The following is a 21991-nucleotide window of genomic DNA, read 5'->3' as shown; positions in this document are numbered from 1 at the left end:
AACCTGGAATATTTTTAATACTCTATGCATATTAATCCAGAGCTTCCAGTAAGATATTTAAAAAATTTTCCAGTTTCCTGTGTAATTTTGTGTATCTTTAATAAAGGTCTACCTTTTTCATTTTTAATGATTTCCAGATCACACCAAAAAAACAAAACAAAGCAAAACAAAACCCTTGGCCGTTGAGTTGTTTCCCACTCATAGCGACCCTGTAGGGCAGAGTAGAACTGCGCCATAGAGTTTCCAAGGAGCGCCTGGTGGATTCAAACTGCTGACCTTTTGGTTAGCAGCCATAGAACCTAACCACTACACCACCAGAGTTTCCTTAGATCACACAGGAATTCAAAAATGCTTTCTCTTTGAAATAATTTTTTTTAAACAAAATTTACAGATAAGGTTGAAGTTCTCCAATACTTGTTCTCTCCTCCACTCCTGCCTTTGCCGAAACCACCCCCAAGCCAGGCCAACTACACTTAGGAGTTTGGAGTGTATTTTTCTAGACCAGCGCTGTCTAGTAGAGCTTTCTGTGATGATGGAAATGTTCTATATCTACGTTGTCCAGTATTGCTCTACTAGCTGTATGTGGCTATTGAGCGCTTGAAGTGTGGCTAGCGTGGCTGAGGAACTGAATTTGTAATTTTATTTAATTTTAAGTAAATTTAAGTGGGCTATCAGACAGTACAGTTCTAAACCTTTGTGTATGCTTTTCTATTTACCCATAAACAATATACAGTGAAACCTGTGAGAGCCAGAGCTCAACAGGACTGGCTTGTTTTTCTGGGTCTTGCAAGTTTTCCACCTTTGACAGGGTGCAGTCTTAGCACTTTTCTGTTGCTCTGAATTAGTGGAAAATATTTGAGTTTTCTTCCTTCCACAGGTTCCGGCTTTCTCAGGTTTTACGGTAGTATTGTTTTGTGTGTGGATGTGTATATCATAAATTGACTCATACTGTGTGTTGGCCTGCAAATTTCTTTTTAGTTTATTTTTTAAAATTCAGCAGTTTGTCTTGGAGAACTGTCCATGTTATTGCATAATATCTAGTTCATTGTACTTTTTTTCTTAATTCCTAATTTTGTTGTAATTTCCTTTTCTAAAATGGATGTATCGGGTGGTAAAATCCTATGTTTTTTTTCCCCCGTTATTATCCTTGATGTGCTATTAAGCACTATGAACATGATAAGCCGTTGAGAAAAGGTTTGATTTTATTGAGTAACCATCCCGTCTTTTGGACTCTTGGGTGTACTAGGATTAGAGGCTTTGAAAACCACATTACATTTTTACCGCAGTTGGCATCGATGACTGTTGACCAAGGGGCCAAGTGCTCAATGGCCAGTTAATTTCAGAAGACTTGCAAAAAAAAATTTTTTTTTTTTTTTTGCTGTGGGCTGGAGATCCAGCTGAGATAGTGTCCCCACCCCTGAAGTTGGTAATGTGGTTTGCTGCATTGGAATTTGGTAGACATAGGGAATCTCTAGGGAGCTTTTAAAAATGCAGATGCCTGGACCCCCAACCCTAGAGATTGTGATTAGTAGGCCCAGGCATCTGCATTTTTAAGGCATTCCCAAGTTGATTTTGTTGCAAATGGTCCACAGACCACACCTGGTATTTTGGTAAAGGCCTTGCACTAGAGGTCTAGATGACTTTTGGTATTAACTGTTGCAGTAGGCAAGTTAGTTGATCTTTTTGTGTCTCGATGTTCTCAGCTAACAGGAGGAGAATAATAATCATTGCTTTGATAGACTCATAGGGTTGTTGTGAAAATAAAATGACATATGTAAAATACTTTTTTTGAAATAAAATGTTGCAGAGTTTTGTTAAAGTAGAAGATACTGTCGTTAATATTTATAGCAAAAGCTCATCTTAACCTGGCACTATAGTATGGACCCTGGTGATGCTAAAGTGGTTACTGGATCCTCAATTCTCTTAAGATTTACAGTTCAAATGTGTAAACCTCCCCACCCCACCCCCCAGTCTTTCAGATATTTGGCTCAACTTCGACGTTCTTATATTCCACATTTGCGTCAGAACCTCTGCTGCATACATTAATCTTTTTTTTTTGACATGGATTTTTGTGAAGTTTTCTACTTGAAAAAGAAATTGGTATCTCAATAAGTTAAAGTGCTGTGTTAGTTTTGTTCATTTTTGGCATCAATTTGTATGAAGTTTTAATAATAAAAAGAAGCAGTGATGTCAGGAAGCTTAAAGTGCTGGGTCAGGAGGCAGATTTTTGGATCTGTTTGTCAAGATGATTTTTTTCTTGGTCATCCTGGTTTTACCGTAATCTAGGACATTTTGTGCAGGCTGTGTTCTAAAATGGCCAGAAGTTCCATTTATTAACATACCTTTGCCATTGTATAATCTGACCATTGATATTATGGTTCTTGGCATTGGGCATAGCAGATAATAGTTAAACCCTGTAATCATATTTTCTGCCATTTCACCACTTTATGATGACTGTTAGAAACAGTTCACAGGTACGTTTTCACGTTGTTAATTTGTACAACGCAGGAAATCATTTTTACCACAACCGTCACATTTTCTCCACCACTAAATAATTTAACAATGGAGCAAGAAAATATTCTTCCCAAGAATCTATTATTGCCAAACTTCTTAACATAGAGGTTTAAGATTTCCAGGAAGTTAGCGAATTAATCTTCACTTACCTCTACCTTAAAATGTGTGCCTCTATATTTCTTAGTCTAATTAGTTGCCTTAGTGACCTTTTAAAAATTGTTAGAGCATCTTGGCAATATATAAATTGGGAGTGCATAAGACTAAAATAAGGACCTGTTTTCTTTCAGGTGAAAGTTGTGGATGCACTGCGATGTCAGCATGTGTTGGAGAACGTTGCTTACACCACAGTTTGTTTTAAATGATGGCTGTAATGATCAGTTTTTAATTGTTATATAATCTCAAAAGGAGATGAGCTAGGAGCATGTAAGACTGAAAACAGGGTTTGTTTTCTTCCAGGTGAAGGTTGTGGATGAACGGAGGTATCGGAAAGTCTTTGAAGATATTGTACGCATCATGGACAGGATGGAAAATGACTTCCTTCCTTCCTTAGAACTCAGCAGGAGGGAGGTGAGTAAAAATACATGGCCTCCCTGTCTTCTGCCCATTGTGGTTACCACAAAGTAAAGCATCTTACTTAGAGAAGGCAACACAGCAAAGTGTGTGCTCTGGAGTTCAACTGCCTCTGTTCACATCCTTGCACTGCCAGGAGTAGATGTGTGACCACAAGCAAGTGTCTTTACCTCCCAGAGCTGCAGTTTCCTTTTCTGGAAAAAGGGCTGGTTGTTTTTTTTTTTTTTTGTTAGGATTACGTAAGTCAGTACACATGAGGCTCTTAGAACAGTGCCTGGCACATAGTAAGCCCTCAGATGTTGGCTGCTCTTATTTAATATTTCAGAGTTGCTGGTTAGTTCATATGTCTGGAAATAGGAATTGGTCACGGGATGAGGATCCAGAAACAAGAGAAGTAGCAAGGACCACGTAACTCCTTGTCTGCCAGTGTGGGAATAAGAACATATGAAAGTAGGTGGTGTGAAGCTAGCCCAGTTGCACCCCTGGTGAATAACGACCTTATTCTTTATTCATATTCTCTGTGGAACAATCTAACCGACTTACTTCCCCTGCTAGTGATGCATGTCTGTGTCTGTCTGTTACTCCCCAGTTTGTGTTTGCGAATGTGAAGTTCCGGCAACTACAGAAGGAGAAGTTCCACATCAGCAACAACGGACAGGTCCCCTGCCATTTTTCTTTCATCCCTAAACTTAATGACAGCCAGTACTGCAAGCCGTGGCTTCGGGCTGAACCTTTTGAGGGCTACTTGGAGCCAAGTGAGTTTTCCCTTTACCATTGTGTCTGCTTGTACCATCGCCTCCTGACTCCCATCCCCTCCGTCTTTTTAACTTCTTGTTTTCTAACCACATGTCTCTTACCTTCACGGTCATTATATTTGTGGTACCTCTTCTGTGCACTCAGTCTCTGCCTTTTGATTGCTTGATAGTTTTTTTCAGGACACTTCTCCTGTTGGTTCTCATGCCCTGTTTTGGCTTTTCCACTGGAAGTTTTCTGTGTTACCAGGTATCATCTCTTACATTTCAGATGAGACAGTAGACATTTCCCTTGATGTGTATGTCAGCAAAGACTCTGTGACCATCCTGAACTCAGGGGAAGATAAGATCGAAGATATTCTTGTCCTTCACCTGGATCGAGGCAAAGATTACTTCTTGACCATCAGTGGAAATTACCTCCCAAGTTGCTTTGGTACATCTTTAGAGGCTTTGTGCCGAATGAAAAGACCAATTCGAGAAGTTCCTGTTACTAAACTCATAGACTTGGTAAGAAGCATCCTTAGACACAAACCTCCTTTAGATGTAATTCTCGCCATACTTTGTGCTTTCTGTTTTCTTCGGGACTATCGAGTGATAAATAAGAATGTCACTTTAGTCTAGCACTACTTAGATTACTTCAAGCTGAGAGGACAGGGGAGATGGTAATCTATAGCTGGCTCTTGTCAGGAATGTAATAGACAATACTACGCTCACAGAATAAGATTAAAGGCTCCCCTCTCAAATATAAAACTCTTATTTTTTAAGCTTTTCGTACTTTCAAGTCATTTCTATATATATAAGCGTGCAGGTGAGATATGGTAATGGGGGGAGGCAGTATTGTGCCCGTTAAACATAGAAGAAAACTGAGCAACGGAGACATTAACTTGCTCAAAATCAAATAAGTTAGTGACAGACCTGTCTCCCCGATTTTCTGATTCTCAGCCCAGTACTCCTCCCCATACTGCATTATATTAACCGGAGTAAAACTTTGTTACTTACTGAAGCCCAAGCCTGTGAGTGAACTTTGGGACCCCTGCATCAGAATCCCCAGGTTGCTTATTACAAGTTACAGGTTCCTCCCCTTCTCTCCCCTCACTCCCCACCTCTGGCAACAGAACCAGAATCTCAGGGTGCGGTGCGGGGGGGGGGGGGGGGGGGGGGCCAAGGAATCTGCATTTTATCAGCATTCCAAATGATTCTAATGTACATTTGCATTTGACGCGTATTTACTGTGATTCATTTAAGAAAGGAAAGGATAATTTCCCCACTGCCAAACCAAGCTCCAGTTTCAGTGTCCTTACAAGGGAAGCGCTTATTATCTTCCGTAACATAAATTGTTTTAGTACAAGTCCATCCTTCTAAATGAAAAGATTGTTGGATTTGTGTGCAGACCTCTTTGCGCTCTATAAGTATATTCTTGGTCTTTTCCCAAAAGAAAACTAGGTCAGGTGCCCTCCAAACGTTATCATTCACATTAGCATTCTCGCTCTCCTTCTGGCCTAGCCAGAGCAAGTGATTGTATCGTCTGGGGTGGGGGGAGGGCTAGACCGGCAGGCAGGCTGCTGGCTTGTCTGAGTGTGATCTGCTCTGTTGCTATGGAATTGTTTTAGCTGTGACTCAGAGAGCAGATTAAAACACTGGAGTCCAGTCCCTGCATTCTTTCTCGGAATTTACTTGTTTCCCTAGAGCCTTCATGACTGAGTTTATTACCTCTGTTAGAGAGAGAACCATTTTCTTCAGAAATTCATACCCTGACATTCTGATATTTCTCATGAATACTTGTTTTCTTTGCTGCCACCATATTCCTGTCTTTCCGATTTAGTATTTCACCTTTCAGAATACAAATCATTCTAGATAATGAGGTGGTTTTCTCTATTTTTCCCTACCCCCTCCCTTCCATCCCAAGCACCATTTCCCAGCTTTATTTTTGCTGACTTTTCATTATGAAAAATTTCCAATATACAGAAAAATGGAAACGATAGTACAGCGAACACCCACATACCTCACGTACACATATACACATACACATTTTTTTGCTGTACTGTTTGAAATTCAGTGGTACTATCATGTCCCTTTGCCACTAAACACTTGAGCCTACATCTCTTAAGAAAAAGGACAGCTTCTTTGTAGTCCAGTACAATTACACCTAAGAAAACTTAGAGTAATTAACAGTGTCATCTAATATTCAGTCTCTATTCACATTTTTCCACTTGTCCCAAGAATTCCTTTTATAGGCTTTTAAAAACCAGAATCCAGGCTGGGTTCATGCATTGTATTTGGCTAGGTCCAGTAGTCTCTTTTATGGTAGAACAGTTCTCCATTTCTTTCTTTAATGACATTGACTTTCTAAGAGTCCAGTACAGTGATCCGGTAAAAAAAAAAAAAAAAGCATCCACTGTTTCCTAAATTGTCTCATTGTTTCCTCAGTATTTTTTAACTTATCCCCTTATACTCCCCCCTCCCCACTCATTTCCTGTAAACTGAAACCAAGCTTTGTTTTTGGTAAAAATGGGGGGAGGCATTATAACACCCTTTGCTACAGCTTTCCCCTATTACTTCTGGAAATAGCTAGAAGGAAGCTCAACTAGCCTAAAAAGTTCTTTTGTTATTTAAAATAGTATCAGGTAATTCAACCACGTTTGCGCATGAATAGGAAGTAGCCAGAATCATTAGCAAAATGAATGGCTCTGTAGAAAGCCCTTTTTCTTTTTGTGGACAAATGATTCCGGGTAAAAAATAGAACCCTGGACCTTTTTTAATTAGAAAATTGCTGAGTTGTTATCAAATTGTATGTGTGTGGTCATCATTTATTCTTTTAAAGCTTTTATTTTGTAGGATTTAGGGTTCTAATTCTTTTTGCATTCTGTTGCCTTTCAGTGTTATTAAATTCCTGTATCTCATTAATGAGAAATTATCCATATTAGTATGGGTCAGTAAACAGAGGAATCTAAGATTATCTGTACCCTATTCTTAATACCTTCCCAACCTGTTTTGACTTGATTTTGGCCTTCTGAAACGCTTTCTTAAGTCTGATGTTTGTTCGTCTTTGTTCCAAACCCCAAGATAAAATTTCATATCCTATAAGGCCATGCTGTTAATAATTGGTACTTGATCTCTATTGTGTCGTTTGCTTTAAATATTGGTGAAGCCAGATATGAGTTCAGTGCAAATGTTGAATCTTCATGTACTGTCCAAGAATGATTCTTTCGCCACATCCTCTTCCCACCAAATACCGAGTGAAATAACTGGCATAAGTCCTTCTCATTCTTCCTGTTCCTCTCAATGATAGTGACTTCTGCCAGTGTCTAAGACTCCTAGAATAGTTGGGATTAGCACCAATAACCAACGGATGAAAATCTACTGTTTGTGATTACCTTTATCCTGTTCCAGAATTAAGATATATTTTTCTGTTTTATAAAACTAAATAGCATATAATCATCAATATGTATTCTCTACATGCTGAATACAAAGTATTATAATGTGGGTTCCTATAATTTAGTGGTGATGTTAGTATACTTGTATGTACAATATGGCTAAATTCTAAATCATGGTTAATAGGGAGTTTGGTTAATGTCCAGTGTGTTTGGTAAGTCAATATCTTGGCAAATCATTTAAAATGAATGTTATAGAGCTTAGAATTTGTATTAGCAATAGATTCCTGTGCTGTTTACTCAAGCCCCTCTATGCTATAAAAGTTTATTGATTGACCAGCTAATCTCTATAAATTTCAATCTCAGAATCAGCCTATTTTGCCTTTAATGAATGTTTGGTGCATGTGGCATTCACATGACCAGAAATGAGAAATTCAGCACATAAGACACTGGAGTAGAAAAATGATTTCGGGAGAGTCATAGAAGTTTATAAGTTAAGTCCAAGGATGTAAGGAACCTGCATCAATATGTTGGGTGAGCAGGCTCTTCCATCTTGAATAAAGGCGAAAGAAAGGAGCAAAATAAAAAGACCATGTGTGAAAAATTTTAAGATTTCCCTGGAAAGAGTAAGGAATAAGGATAAAAGTGGGGGATGCTGGGTAGGTAGAATGGGAGCAAATGGTAGAGAGCCTTGAAACCGACGGACGATCCTCTACTTGAGCCCGAGGACATCTAGAGCCACCAGAAGGCTTTGATGATTAGTATGAGGTTGTAAGTCAAACATTCTGGGGTTGCTTGCAGAGTGGACTAATGGAAAGGAGGAGACGAAGCTTGAGCTTGCCAGATTTGGTTAAGGGTTGTCGTTGTATTTTTTTTTTTTTGTCGTTGTAAATATAGAGATGAAAAAAATACAGGGCGGGGTGGAGAAACTGTTCGCTTGGGGACATGCCTATTAGGAGAACAAATGCCAAAAATACGGAATAACAACTTAGTAATTAATCCATCCCTGGTGATCTCGTCGCTAAGTGTTTACTTTTCCTTACTGATTCTATCCACTCGTTTCTTATCCTGTTAGGTGTATAATTTGTATTTCTTATTCCACATTGAACTAACCCCTTTCCAGAGCTTCAGTTTCTGTTAAATTTTCTGCCTTTTATTTTATTTATTGTGGTTTAAGTGAAAGTTTACAAATCAAGTCAGTCTCATACAAAAACTTATATACACCTTGCTATTTTTTTTTTTTATGTACTCCTACAGGGTCGCTATGAGTCGGAATCGACTCAATGGCAGTGGGTTTTGGGTTTATGTACTCCTAGCTGCTCTCCCCCTAACGAGATGGCACACTCCTTCTCTCCACCCTGTATTCCCCGTGTCCATTCAGCCAGCTCCTGTCCCCCTTCTCATCTCCCCTCCAGACAGGAGCTGCCCAAATAGTCTCATGTGTCTACTTGAGCCAAGACGCCCACTCCTCATCAGTATCATTTTCTGTCTTATAGTCCAGTCCAATCCAATTCCTGTCTGACAAGTTGTTCTGCCTTTTATTTTTAAATTGAATCTTGGGCCTCTAAGGTCTCTTACATTATTTCAGCATGCGTTTACTACTGAGAAGCTCCTAGGAGGGTGAATGGTGGGTTAAAGAATGATTTGCACTGCATTTGGTGGGTGCCATTGTTGCCCCACTCGAGCAGTCTAGAACTAGGTCCACTTTTTTTTTTTATGAGATCAACACATAGCCTTCTGCAGAGAGTGGGCGGGTCAGCTGAACTAAGTGATTAGTAGTTAACCTTAGAACTACCTGAGGAGTAGGCTGCTGATTAAGAGGGACTAAGTAATCTGTTTCTGTTTTCAGAATTGATCCTAATGTTGAAATAAATATAATTTACACCTACTTTCTCTATGCCTATACCCAAAGAGTAGACTCTTAAGGCGAACCTGCTGCCCCTTCACCAGCATCTAATCAAAGTCCTTTTGATTCTTCTTTCAGTTTTTTCTTGTATCCATTTAATACTTTTTTCCTGTTATTAAAGGTTTTACTCTCTCATGCTTGTCCTGCCTTCTTGATAGCCTTTTAATGATTCCCTTCGCCTCCATCTCTCTTAAGACCCTTCAGCATTTCCTACTCAGGGCTGTCAGATTGATCTATGATACTGCTTTGGGGCCTATCATATACTTGCTTACAGGTAGTCAGTGGCTCCCCCATGCTTGCTGAATATAATCCAGATTCCTGAGCCTGCCCATTAAGGTCTCCCATAGTCTGACTTCAACATACCTTTTCAGATTTATTTCCTGATATTTTTCTCAACATACCCCATGCTCACCACAAGATAGATGCCTGACTTCTCCCTAATCTCCCCTCATGATTTACCTTTTCCGCACCTTTGCTTAATTTTGCCCCCTCTACTTGTAATGTCCCCTTCCTATCTCTGCCCTTTATGATCTTATAAATATTTTAAGGGCTAGTTAGGTCCCACCTGGATTGTGAAGAGTCCTCAGAAAGTCCTGGCTGAAAGCCATCTCTCCTTCATTTGAACCCTGTTCTGCTTGTTTGTTTGCTTTTTTTGTTTTTTCTTTGAATACCATCTATTGAGAACTTGTATTTGTGAATTATAACAATATGAGACTGTAAATTCTGGAACTCCTCACCCCGACTCGGTTACAGGCCAGGGTCTGGGCCCACGTCGTTTTCCTTTATGTATCTTCATTTCTATCCCCCTGCCCCATCCCCAAAAGGGGATATTTAGCCCAGTACCTTATACTGGCAGATGATCACTGTTCAAAGAAAACTTCTTTGAGGGCCTCGTCTGACAGGTTAGTATATAAAAACTGTGCCTCGTTTTACTCATCATGTGCCATGCATTCATGGGAGAAAAAATAGAGAAGTCTGTCAGACCCAGGCGGGTTCTCTATTTGTTAACAAGTAGTCCTAAATTTTAAAAAAGGCTGTACGTGAAAAATGTGTTAAATTAGATGTTTGGCATTCAGAATTCACTTTCACATTAAAAAGTGATGTAACTACAATACGATAAATATTGTATAATTCATAAAGCACTACTACTCTGATTACTTTTTATTTGACCTTCAGTGTGGTATTTAAGAGTCTAGGTAGCAAAATTATAGAGACAAGAAAAAGATCAGGGTTTCAGCAGGATGGGAGAGGGACAAATAGATAGATGGAGCACAGGGCATATTTAGGCCAGTGAAACTTCCGTATAAATACTGTCATGGTGGGCACATGACATGCGTTTGTCAAAGCCCATAGGACTGTACAACACAAACAGTAAACCCTGATGTAAACTGTGGACTTTAGTTACTAGTAATGTATTAATAATTGGTTCATCGATTGTAACAGATGCACCACAGGAATGCAGATGATAATAGCAGGAGAAGCTGTGTGCAGGGGAGACAGGGGTAGATGGGAACTCACTACTTTCTGTACAGTTTTGCTGTAAACCTAAAACTGCTCTAAAAAATGATCTTCAAAAGGCATCTAGGTAAGCTCACAAAAGCTTGTTTAATTCATAAAGTATCTAATACTAAAAAACCCAATCGCCATATACAACAGTAGTTTGGGGAAATGTATTCAGCATTACAACTTGGAATGTCGGGGCACACTACCACCCCCCCACCCCCCATGCATTTCTGACAGTAAGATTGGAATTTCTCCTGTTACCTATCAGAAGTGAGACGTGTGATTTTTACTTCAGTTCTCAGTGGCCTCTAGTGGGAGTGGGAGGATTCCAGTTGGTAGTCGCTGGAGGGGTGAGGAGCTTTGAAAGACTCAGGCTGTCTGCTGACTTATCCACCTCCCCCCCTTGGTTTTAGGCTGCTTCCCTGTCCCTATGAGGTAAATATTATTATCCCTGTTTAGAGATGAAGAAACTGAGGCTCTATGTAGTTTTTAGTAACTTGCCTAAGGTCTGTACAAAATTAATAAGAGGCAGAACCAAGATTCGTACCCAGGTTTGTCTATTCGTACCCAGGTTTGTCTATTCGTACCCAGGTTTGTCTATTACCAACGTCTCTACTCTTTGTGTTAGGCATGCTGCCTTGAAATGAGGGCTTCTCACTATCTTTAGCCTGTTAAGGAGTGGAATACATTCTCACAGCTTTCTCCTACCTCTCTGTCCAGGAAGCAGTCACACTATCCTTTTTGAGTTGTCTAAGGGAGCATATAGTGGTAAGGGCTGTGGAGTCAGTCAGACCTGGGGTTCTAATCTTGATTCTGCTGCTTACCACCTAATAGTAAGCATGGCCTTGGGCAACTAATTTAATCTCTCAGAGTCTCAGTTTCTCCCTCTGTAAAATGGGAATACCACCTACTTTGCATATATGTACAGATTAAATGTCATTGTATATAAGCACTTTGCACAATTCCTGATACATGGCAGATGCTCACTAGGTGGTGGTGGTAGTTATTGTTACTGTTATTATTTGAACAAAATAACACAAAAGACAGAAGATAAAAAAGCTAGTGTCTTCTCTCCCCCCGCTCCCTCTTATACCCTGTAGGAAAAGACAGTAGGGGACAGTGGTGGATATTCTGGTCCACAAAGGTCTGAAATGAAATTCATGTACATTCTAGAGTTTCGGTACTCCAAATTTTTTTTTTAGGGGCCTTTGAGGAGGGATCCGGGTATGGAGAGACAGAAAGGAGTCTGGAATGCTGCTCAGGAGGCTAGCTAGGGTGAGAAGAATGGCAGTGGAGAGGAGAGAAGCTTACTGCCTCCTTCCCTGTGGCCACTGTCAGGCCCACAACCAGATCCTCCCATGGCAATGGCATTAGGGCAAGGGGAGAAGCAGCACAGGGCAGCGAGCAGGGCTGCCTCGGGAGGAGGCATCTGTGGGCATTTGGCTGGGCCAGCCAGCAGCTGAAAAAGGGCATAAAAGTTTAGGGCTGTACGTGTATGTTTCTTGAACAATATTCTCAATAAACTGCACCAACTTGCATAATAGAGAACTTTGCCTATGGAGAATGTGTTCCATTTTCTGCCATCATAATTTATTTGAAGAATTCAAAGCTGTTTAAAGCATATGTGTCTAGTAAGCTAGTGAGTTCTAATAATACTGATCTGTTTCTAATTCTGTAAGTTAATTCTAATCATTTTCTATCTGTAAATGACTTTCTTTTCCCACTCTGCTCTCAGGAAGAAGACAGCTTCCTAGAAAAGGTAATGCAGTCCATTGGTGATAATGAGAGTTTCCCTGTGCTTGATTAACACTTAACTGTGGTCCCTGGAATGTGTCCCTAGGCTTACCTATTCAGAGACCTCTGACTCGGTGAGAATCCCCCAAAGTCCTGCCAGCTGCTGTTGAATGTGTCTGAAGGATAAGATAGTTACTGCACGTCAAGCCGTTGAGACTCAATAGATGAAAGCAATAGGACTCAAGGTTCTAGATTTGCGTTTTCGAAATGAGAAGTGACTAAAGAACTGTCTTAATGTATCTGAAAGCTCACGAGGTGGAGGAGGGTACTGCTTAACTGTCCTCCATTTCCAATGGTAGTCGAGAAATAAAGCATAGAATAGAGTCATGGAGCTGAACGTGATCTTAAGAGATCATCTGGTCTAGCTCTCTGCCTTCCGACAGGGCAAAGTAATTTCTCCATTGTAATAGACCAGACAAATAAGGCCCAGGAAGGTTGAGAAACGTGCTAAAGTTTGGGGTGGGGTGGAGGGTACTAGCAGGAGCTGGTGTGCCTCACTGCATCTCCATCATCAGCCTGGAGAGCTACCTGGCTCCACACACGACTATTGAGTAGAGGAATCTGGAATTGATAAAAATTCTTACAGCACTTTCATACAGTATCTAACATGACCTCCCTGTTCGGTGGAGCATGTTTAATGTATTTTGATGACGGGGGTGGTGTTCTGTTGTTGTACTTTAGTCATTAGCACTAAAGTTATAAAGTGTGAGTGTATCAAATGCTGAATGTGTCTTGATTTCCCTTTGAAAATTAGAGTTCAGGATAATCTTGTGAGATTTTTTAAAAGTATTATCTCTTGTGCATGATCTTTCTCTAGACTTCAGAGACACAAGTGTGCTTTTTCCTGTTATCACACCTGAATCTGCAGATGGATAGCGGATGGTGTATATAACCTACTGACACTTTATTAACCTTTTAAAACCACTGATTTGAGACAGCTTTGCTTCCTAGCCCTTCTCTGTTAATAGCAGGCCATGTTCTGCCTTTTTATCTCGGACAGTGCCTTGCGTTGCCTTAATGCCTTAGTACATGAAAAGCTCCAATTGGCTGTCAGATTTTTTTTTAAAGTACATGAATCGGTGCTGAATAATTTATAGATGATAAGTTTGGAGGCATCTGCTAGAGAATCTGTACATGTGTTGCATTTGGTCCAAAAAGTTAGCAGAGTGCATCATGGACAGTGTTTTGGCTCAGACATCCTGTGGATGCCTGGATTTAGTATTTGCAACTGGAAAGAAGTTAGTGGATGAGCCATTGATAGTAGTTCTGGTAACTAGAGGGAATACGAATATCAAGTGATTGACTCCCAGGGAAAGAAAGAAAGGAAGCAAAACAATTTAAAGGAAGTCGATTTTAAATGGTAACCAGCTGTCATACTCCCTTTTCTTCCTTTTCTCCTCAAAAAGGCACAGCAGGTTTTAAAAGGTCATTGGTGCCTATTAAAGAACACACTGTTAAAAAGAGACCTCCGCTCTGCTGTGGTCTACAGTAGTGGAATGCTGATTTTCTTTCCCTTAAAGCTACATGGCTGGGAGTTGCGGATGGAGTTTACAGATTGCACAATGGTGTGCAAGAATTTCCTAAAGTTGAACACACATATATATGATTTTAAGTGGGAGGTGGGGGGGGTGGGGGAGATGCAGAAAATTGGTCACAGTTTACTCCACTGGGGTTTTTCTGAAAGCTGCCTTTTCACCTCTTTCAGAACCTTTTTTCATAGAATTCGACTATATATAAACATTAGATAATTGAGTTTATTCCCCAACCATTTTTAAATTCAAATTTAGCTGTTGACCTAATGTATGCCACTTCTGGATTTTGCTCTTACATTCTTTCAGAAGAACCTAAACAGAAAGTAGAAAGATGGGTGGACAGGGTGAGAGCCCCTAGAAATTTTTGCCAGGCTATTAATATGAACTCGGATCCTAGACTTTTTACAGTATTTCTGGCACTTGGTTTCCTGTATTCAGTTTAGTTTTTGGATCTTACAGCTTGTGAGTTTTAGTACCTTAAGTTTAGAACTTCTGTCAAGCCTGAAGTATCCATGTGGGTCTAATGTGAAGAGTTGTCTTTAATTCCTGAGAACAAAAGAACCTCATTTCAATCAAGAAGGAAAATAGTAATATTTGTGGCAAGACCTGAAAGTAGAATAAGTTAAAAGTAAATAAAAACATAAGTGCAGACACTGGTGTCTCGAAGTACTATATGGACAATTATAATTTTGTGGTCCCCAGGTCGCCAGTGATATGTGGATCACTACAGCACTGGTTCTCAGTGTCAGCCTTGAAAGAATTTCGAGCAGACCATGCATCCACATGATAAACCTAATAAACCCAAATGAAACGTTCAACAGTTAAGTGAAGCATTTTGGAAAGGAGACCTTTTAACCATGGGAATCAGTGTGGAGTGTCTGCTGACCAGGGGTGTCCCCAAGTGAGAAAAGAAAATTCTTGAGGTGAAGATCAGATTGTGCCCACATAAGCAGAATTTGAAGGAGATTAAGTTACATGCATAAGACTTTATTCTGAGACACCTTTGATTCTCATCCTTTTTCATCTGTTAGGAGAAATCTCTTCTGCAGATGGTTCCCTTGGATGAAGGTGCCAGTGAGAGACCCCTTCAGGTCCCCAAGGAGATCTGGCTTCTAGTCGATCACTTGTTTAAATATGCCTGCCACCAGGTAAGTGAGAGCAGGCCTTCCCTGCAACTTTACATACTGTGGGGTACTAAGCCACTTCCATGCAACAGCACTGTCAGATCACCTGAGCTGGTGGTAGTATCCCTATTTTTTTAATTTTATTTATTGTGCATCTACAAACGCAACCAAATACCTAAACAATGTCAAAAAGACCGAAGCTGAGAAGAAAGGTCTGGCCTGATAATATAAATTTTGTGTTGGCTGGTACGGAGAGATCGATGAAATCACCTCCTTTTCGAGCTGAAGTTCTCAACTATCCAGCCAAAGTTGGTCGGAACACAAGAGGCCATGATCTTGTGGTTCTCCTATGAATTATCCCAGCCAAAGCCCTCTAGTCATGCCAGCTGCTCCCACGTGCCAGGACTCACGAACTTCCTCAAAGGCCAAGGCCATGAGCATGGCACTCTCCAGAGCATCTTAGGACAATGCATGGTATTGACACATGGCACACTTTTTTTTGTATTTTTTATTGTGCTTTAAGTGAAAGTTTACAAATCAAGTCAGTCTCTCATACAAAATTCATATACACCTTGCTATGTACTCTTAGTTGCTCTCCCCGTAATGAGACAGCACACTCCTTATCTCCACCCTGTGTTCCCTGTGTCCATTCAGCCAGTTTCTGTCCCCCTCTGCCTACTCATCTCCCCTCCAGACAGGAGTGGCCCATAGTATCCCTATTGACACGTGGAAGCTGAAGCATGCAAGCCAAGTGATTTACCTCAGAATTCAGTGTAAGGGTAGTGGTGGAACCTGGGCCAGAACTGAAAACGCCTGTCTCTTCAACCACTTGGTACCTGAGTCTTTGATGCCAACTGTAGCTTTCATGTAGGCAGACTTCAAACTCATTTTTTTGATTTGGTCCTAATTTTTTTTTTTTTAATTCTAGCTAAAGTACTAGCCATCCCCTCCTTCTCAAACCCATCACCCCAAAAGGGAGAAATACCTTGGGATCAAATTGAAGGATCATTTTTTCTTACCCATTGAAGAATAGCATTGCTTGAAAGTAAGGCTTAGTATGAATGTGCCATTACTCCTTCCCTAGCATTCAGTAGTATCAGTATTTGAATGTAGATATGCTGTTGGGTTTTTTGTTTATGCCGTTGGGAAGGTGCCCTGGTGGCTCAGTGGTTAAGCACTGGGCTGCTAACCAAAAGGTCGGCGGTTCATACCTACCAGCCGCTCCGTGAAAGAAATATGTGGCAGACTGCTTCCGTAAAGATGACAGCCTTGGAAACTCAATGGGGCAGTTCTACTCTGTCCTGTAGGGTTGCTATGAGTCAGAATCAACTCGACGGCAATGGGTTTGGTTTCTATTTCTTGTTGAGAGGCTAGAAGTGAAACACCTGGTTTCCTGATCTGTTCCCCTGCCATAACCATAATAGGCTAAAACCTTTAAAGATAGTTTTCTCCTTTGAAATCAAATTTCGCACAGATCACAGAGGTGACATAGGGAAAAAGTGCCATTTTTCACACCTCCATCCCTAATTACTGGTACACAAACCCCCTTCCTTTTTGCTCCCTTGCTGCTCTCCCGATCCCTGGTTGATCTTCAGAACCTTAAGGGTGATTATCTTGCCTTGTTCCCTTCATTCTGACTTCTTTGGTAGGAGGACCTGTTCCAGACCCCTGGAATGCAGGAAGAGTTACAGCAGATCATTGACTGCCTGGATACCAGCATTCCTGAGACAATCCGTATCCTTTCCGACAAAGGCTTAGAAAGCTCAGCAAGTACTTGGCCAAACTCTTCTTCCCACCTACATTCAATTTGCGTGTTTCCATATTTATTTTCTTCATAAAACTGTCTGTTATTACAAGGTAGTTGTTGACTCTGTGGTTGTTTCTCAGTTCCTTTCAGGAGCTATTGACCTCTCTCTGCTTCAGGCTCTTACGAAAAGGAATCAAGAAGTAGGTACCAATGACTTTTAATAGGAGTGGAACATAAAACCCATATCACTGGTGCTGTTCTCCTTCAGGTGACTCCGGCCACCACACAGACTGTCACTAGGACAGGGAAAAGGATAGAGGACATTGGCGGCTAGTTCGTAGAACTGATTCAACATGAACTATCATCCTGCAGGCTATATCCCCCTGGCACTGAAGTTGGGCCAAAACCTCTTAAGAGTCTCTGATCAGTTAGTAACAACTCAGCTGCAGGATGCTTGGGCCAATAAAATATCAGACATAGTTAAGATCAGTGTGCCCTGAGTCAGAGGAGGGAAATCACCTCTGAGGGAGTGTGAGTAGGCTGGGCCTGCATGTTGCCTTTTCACTGGAGCCCCTTTCCCTTGACTTGCACTCATCCAGCTGGCAGTAATCACTCTGTGGCTGAAGCACTGCTCATTTTCCTGGAAGCCCTGCCAGAGCCAGTCATCTGTTATGAGCTGTATCAGCGATGCCTTGACTCTGCCCACGATCCCCGGATCTGCCGGCAGGTGGGTTTTATTCATTCTCCCACATTCTGAGGATGTTTGGGTCAGGTTCCCCCATACAGAAATCATCAAGTTTATAAAGACTGCCACCTCCGTGGTGGGATGGATCAGGATCGGTTATTCAGGGCAGGTTGCCAGCACTGATAGCCCTTACATTTTAGGTTTAGCAGATATTTCCTGGTATATTTGCTACCTATTCCCAGGTGGCCTATTTCCATTTACAGAAAACATAGTGGGAGTGGACATGTCTACTATGAGATAAGATTGGTGAAGCTAACTGCATGGAATTCTGGCTGACATTACCAGGAAGGGTGGGTAACACTTGGGAGTCTTTCTTTTTTTTCTCATTGGTCTTTGTTTGTAATTCTGAAATCATTTTGATGCATAATAGCCGAGAATACCTCTGAATCAGACTATGACATTGTAGAGAAAACCATTCAGCTTGAAAAGGGCAGATTCACACCGACCTGCTTATTGAGGCAGGTAGGGGTGTGAATGCATGATGACCACATGGCCTGGTGAGTGAGCGGACTGGGACCAAACAGTGTGACCCTTTCTGACTTGGAAGTTATCATTTGGCAGTTATAATACTGGAGGATTATGACAGATGAATGGAATTCTATAAGGGTTAAATTATCAACTACTTTTATGGAAGCTCTAAGTTCTTCTTACTCCCTTCTTCCCCCTATTTTCCCACCCCCTTTTTTTTTAAAACAGGTGATTTCGCAGCTTCCAAGATGCCATAGAAACGTTTTCCGCTACTTGATGGGTTTCCTTCGGGAACTCTTAAAATTCTGTGAATACAACAATGTCAGTGCCAACATGATTGGTAAGCATGCTCCATAATGATGGCTGCTCGGGGGTGTCTGTCAAGGAACAACCTGTGTACAGTTTGTACAGTGTATACCCTACATAATGTACACCAGTTGTCAAGTCGGCGCCAACTCATGGCAACCTCGTGTGTGTCAGAGTAGCACCGCACTCCATGGGATTGTCAGTGGCTGATTTTTCAGACATAGATCACCAGGCCTTTCTTCTAAGGCACCTCTGCATGAACCCCAACCTCCAGCCTTTCAGTTAGCGGCCCAGTGTGTTAACTGTACTACCTAGGGACTCCACTTGACGTATAGCACATGGCAGTCACTTCCCTACTGTCCTCATCCCCTGTCCCCCCAGCCCCCAACTCTGAGGTTTTGCTTGGGTTACGTCTGACAAAGGGTTTTTCCCTTTTCTTTCTCTCGCCGTCTAGCCACTCTCTTCACTAGTCTTCTCCTAAGGCCTCCACCAAACCTTATGGCAAGACAGACTCCGAGTGACCGCCAGCGTGCTATCCAGTTCCTTCTGGGTTTCCTGCTTGGGAACGATGAAGACTAATTCTCTTCCTCTTAACAGTTCTCCAAGATTCCAGAGCTGGAAGATCTTGGGCTCCAAGTGTTTCTGAGTGGTTTGAAAAGTTGTGCCGCACGAAGGGTCTATTGCAGTTTCAGGGCCGTTGTCATAAAAAGGTTTTGTTTATGATGCAGAAGGAAGAGAGTTTCCCAATCCCTCCTCTTCCCCTTTACCATATCCTACACAGCAAAATACTTTTAGACTTATATTGCCAAGCCAAAGTTACCATATTTTGGTGTGTTTGTGTTTTCTCCTTATAAGGCAAAGAGATCTGTATTTACACTCCTTTACCTAGGGATATGTTCGTTGCCCTCCTACCCAGTCGTCATGATTGTCCTTTAGCACCCTAGGTCTAGGTTCTGAGATGTTCCCACTCTAGGCCTACAAGCACTACTTGTTGTAGTTCAGACTTGTCTGTAACCCTTCACCTAAAGCACTTTTGGCCTACTCCCTCTTCGTATCACTCCTTTGCACTCCACTCCTCTAGAACTATCACTTCGAAGGAAGTCCGGGTTAGGCTAGCAACCCCTTGGGTGTCTTCAACAGTGAGTTAACTGTCTACATGTGGTTGTTAATGCATTTCTGCATTTCTACTACAGTAGTGTCTTCATATGTCTGTAACATTGGCCTTTTCATGGGTCTGCACTGGGTGGAACCGCATTCTCTTAGATCACATTTAGTATCATAATTTTAGGGACTACTGCAGATAACGTCCCATTCATCTGGGAGAATCACAAGCAGAATGAAAGCATTTTGAGTATTTCAGGAGTGACAGTATTCACATTTGACAAGTCCTGCTTCCTCCTGTCCTTTTCTTGTTATTCTTTGGATGATAAAAAAAAAAATCCAAGTGTCCATGGAAGCCACCCGCTCTTAGAAATCCACCTCCAGAGCAACACTTGCACCATAGTGAGCAAGGGTGTCCGTACCTCATGCTGTTCTCTCAGATACACTGCTCCTTCCCACAGCAGGGGTATTGAGGCTAACCCTTCCAGCCCCCTCTGCGGTCTCATTCCAAGGGGCAGATGTAGCCCCCTCCCTCAGCAGAGTCAACTCTAGGCTCTACAGCCAGCTCCTGCAAGTAGAGGGTTTATAGACTCCCCTTGACTCCCACAGTCACCTTGTCCAGCGCTGTGTAAAGAGACTATGGACAATGGGACCAACCAAGTACCTTACTCTCCCACCCGAGACAACCCTCTGTGCTTTGTATTTATTCAAGCTTGGAGGGGCAACCTTTAAAAAAAATTAATCTATGTTGGTTGGCAGACAAGCCACCAGTGCAAAACTGCCTGATACAATTGGCTTCCTCCTAACTTTCTTTCATTTAAACCACTCTGTTAACACTAAATCTGAGGAGCATAACGTCCAGGCTCTGGGCATGGTCTCAGGCATTGACTCCATGACATGACTCTTCCAATACATCTAAGGAGAGGGACGTGGGGAACAGCACCACTGAATGGCCCTCCGATTCTCCCATCTCTTGAAGGTTGGGTTCTTTGGGGGAAGAAAAGGTACGTATCTTGGAATATACTAGTGAAACCCTTTCCTGATTGGGAGTTGGGGAAATAGCAATCGTTACCGAAAGCCAAATAGCCGAAGATCTGATAAGTCGGGGGATAGGTGTTGAACTTAGTTACTGGATGACTGAGAAGAGTTTTGTCATCTCCACTAGGCCAGAAAGTGATGATTGCAGAGGCAGATTATAGGTGCTGGGTCAATGTAGTGACACAAAGACAGGGAAATGCCCCTTCTAGGCATGTTTGCTGGTGTGCTACCAAACTGGGGTCTTTGAATGACCAGAGGTGTGGCTAGCGGGGGCTGTGTGCAGCACGTGTGCAGCTGTCCTTCTTCGTATGGCAAAAACACTAAGTTGCTTTACCGCCTCCACCTTCTTCCCAGCTCTGGTCCTGGGATGTCTACAGGATTGAGGGTTTTAGACAATCTCTGGGTAGGGGAGACGAGATAGACCAGACATAAGGAGTCTGCTTCCCTCCTGTGCCTATTCCAGGACTCCAACCTCTAATTCCTAAGTACCTCGAATGGACTGTTTCATAGCTCCTCTGACGTAGGCTTTCCCATCCAACTGGTCGAGAAGGACTCTGCATTGATCGATTTTAGGGAAGAGATGGTTCAAATCCTAGTGGTGAAGTTGCATTAGTCTCCCTTTCACTGTTTTCTGGTTCTTATTCTGTAATTGTTTGTTATATTTCCCCCAAATGTCTTGGTCACTAAGCAGAGCTGCTAGTGGGATTCTGTATTTTAGTGTCATCTTTTTTTATTATAATTTATTGCAAATTTTCTTCTGAATAAATGTATGTTGTGTGGAAAAGTGTGGTTTTGGGTAGGGAAGAACTGAGGAGGGAGGCTTATTTCACTGGGTCTCAACTTGCCCTTGCTGTAGAGCCCATCAGCCATGCCTGTACTGTCATTTCTGGCCCATTACAGGGAAATACCATTTGCAAGCAAGAATTTTCAGTGTATTTGCCAGCAGAGATGAGAAGAGGAGCCCTGGTGGTGCAGTGGTTAAGCGCTTGACTGCTAACCTAAAGGCTGGCAGTTCAAACCCAGCAGCCGCTCCACAGGAGAAAGATGTGGCAGTCTGCTTCTGCCTTGGAAACCCTGTGGGGCAGTTCTACTCTGTGCTATAGGCTCAGTATGAGTCAGAATTGACTCAACAGCAGTGGGTTTGGTTTTTAGAGATGAGCAGAAACCATACATTTTCAGGGGCTAATAAAGAAGTCACATACTTTAAGAGGCTAGCCAACTACCCTTATTTTAATCTTAAGAATTCAGACAACAAACTGATCCTGTTAGAGGAAAGGATGTTTATTCTTAATGCGTGTAAATATCACGCTGGTTAGAGCCATGATCCCTCCGCCCAGAGATCTGGCAAGCCCCAGTGTACACATTTTGGGAGAAACCAATTGTCCTTGCTAACATAACCTCATGAGTCCGAATCGACTCTACGGCAGTGGGTGGTGGTTTAACATAACCTCAGCAGTTTAGACATGTCCCCCAAAGAGCGCATTTTCACACAATCCATTTTACAACTTTTGAAAACCAGA

At 41.8% G+C, this 21991-nt stretch overlaps 1 protein-coding gene across 2 annotated transcripts in view; it reads left to right on the top strand.

Moving 5' to 3' along the window:
• The window catches only part of OCRL (OCRL inositol polyphosphate-5-phosphatase), a 52254-nt gene extending 31008 nt beyond the window's left edge, over positions 1–21246 (top strand). The window contains exons 16-24 of one of the 2 annotated variants that reach the window (XM_049872108.1): positions 2971–3081; positions 3674–3839; positions 4108–4343; positions 12352–12375; positions 14974–15090; positions 16716–16800; positions 17413–17540; positions 18255–18366; positions 18787–21246. In XM_049872108.1, coding sequence (XP_049728065.1) covers positions 2971–3081; positions 3674–3839; positions 4108–4343; positions 12352–12375; positions 14974–15090; positions 16716–16800; positions 17413–17540; positions 18255–18366; positions 18787–18911 — 1104 coding nt within the window. In that variant the 3' untranslated portion in view covers positions 18912–21246. The remainder of the gene's footprint in view (positions 1–2970; positions 3082–3673; positions 3840–4107; positions 4344–12351; positions 12376–14973; positions 15091–16715; positions 16801–17412; positions 17541–18254; positions 18367–18786) is intronic. The other variant, XM_049872109.1, reaches the window with a different exon arrangement.
• The last annotated feature ends 745 nt before the right edge of the window (positions 21247–21991 follow it).

Source organism: Elephas maximus, chromosome X (genome assembly GCF_024166365.1).
Source record: "Elephas maximus indicus isolate mEleMax1 chromosome X, mEleMax1 primary haplotype, whole genome shotgun sequence".
Lineage (NCBI taxonomy): Eukaryota > Metazoa > Chordata > Mammalia > Proboscidea > Elephantidae > Elephas > Elephas maximus.
The sequence above is the reverse complement of the archived record's forward strand: the minus strand, read 5'-3'. Positions and strand labels throughout refer to the sequence as shown.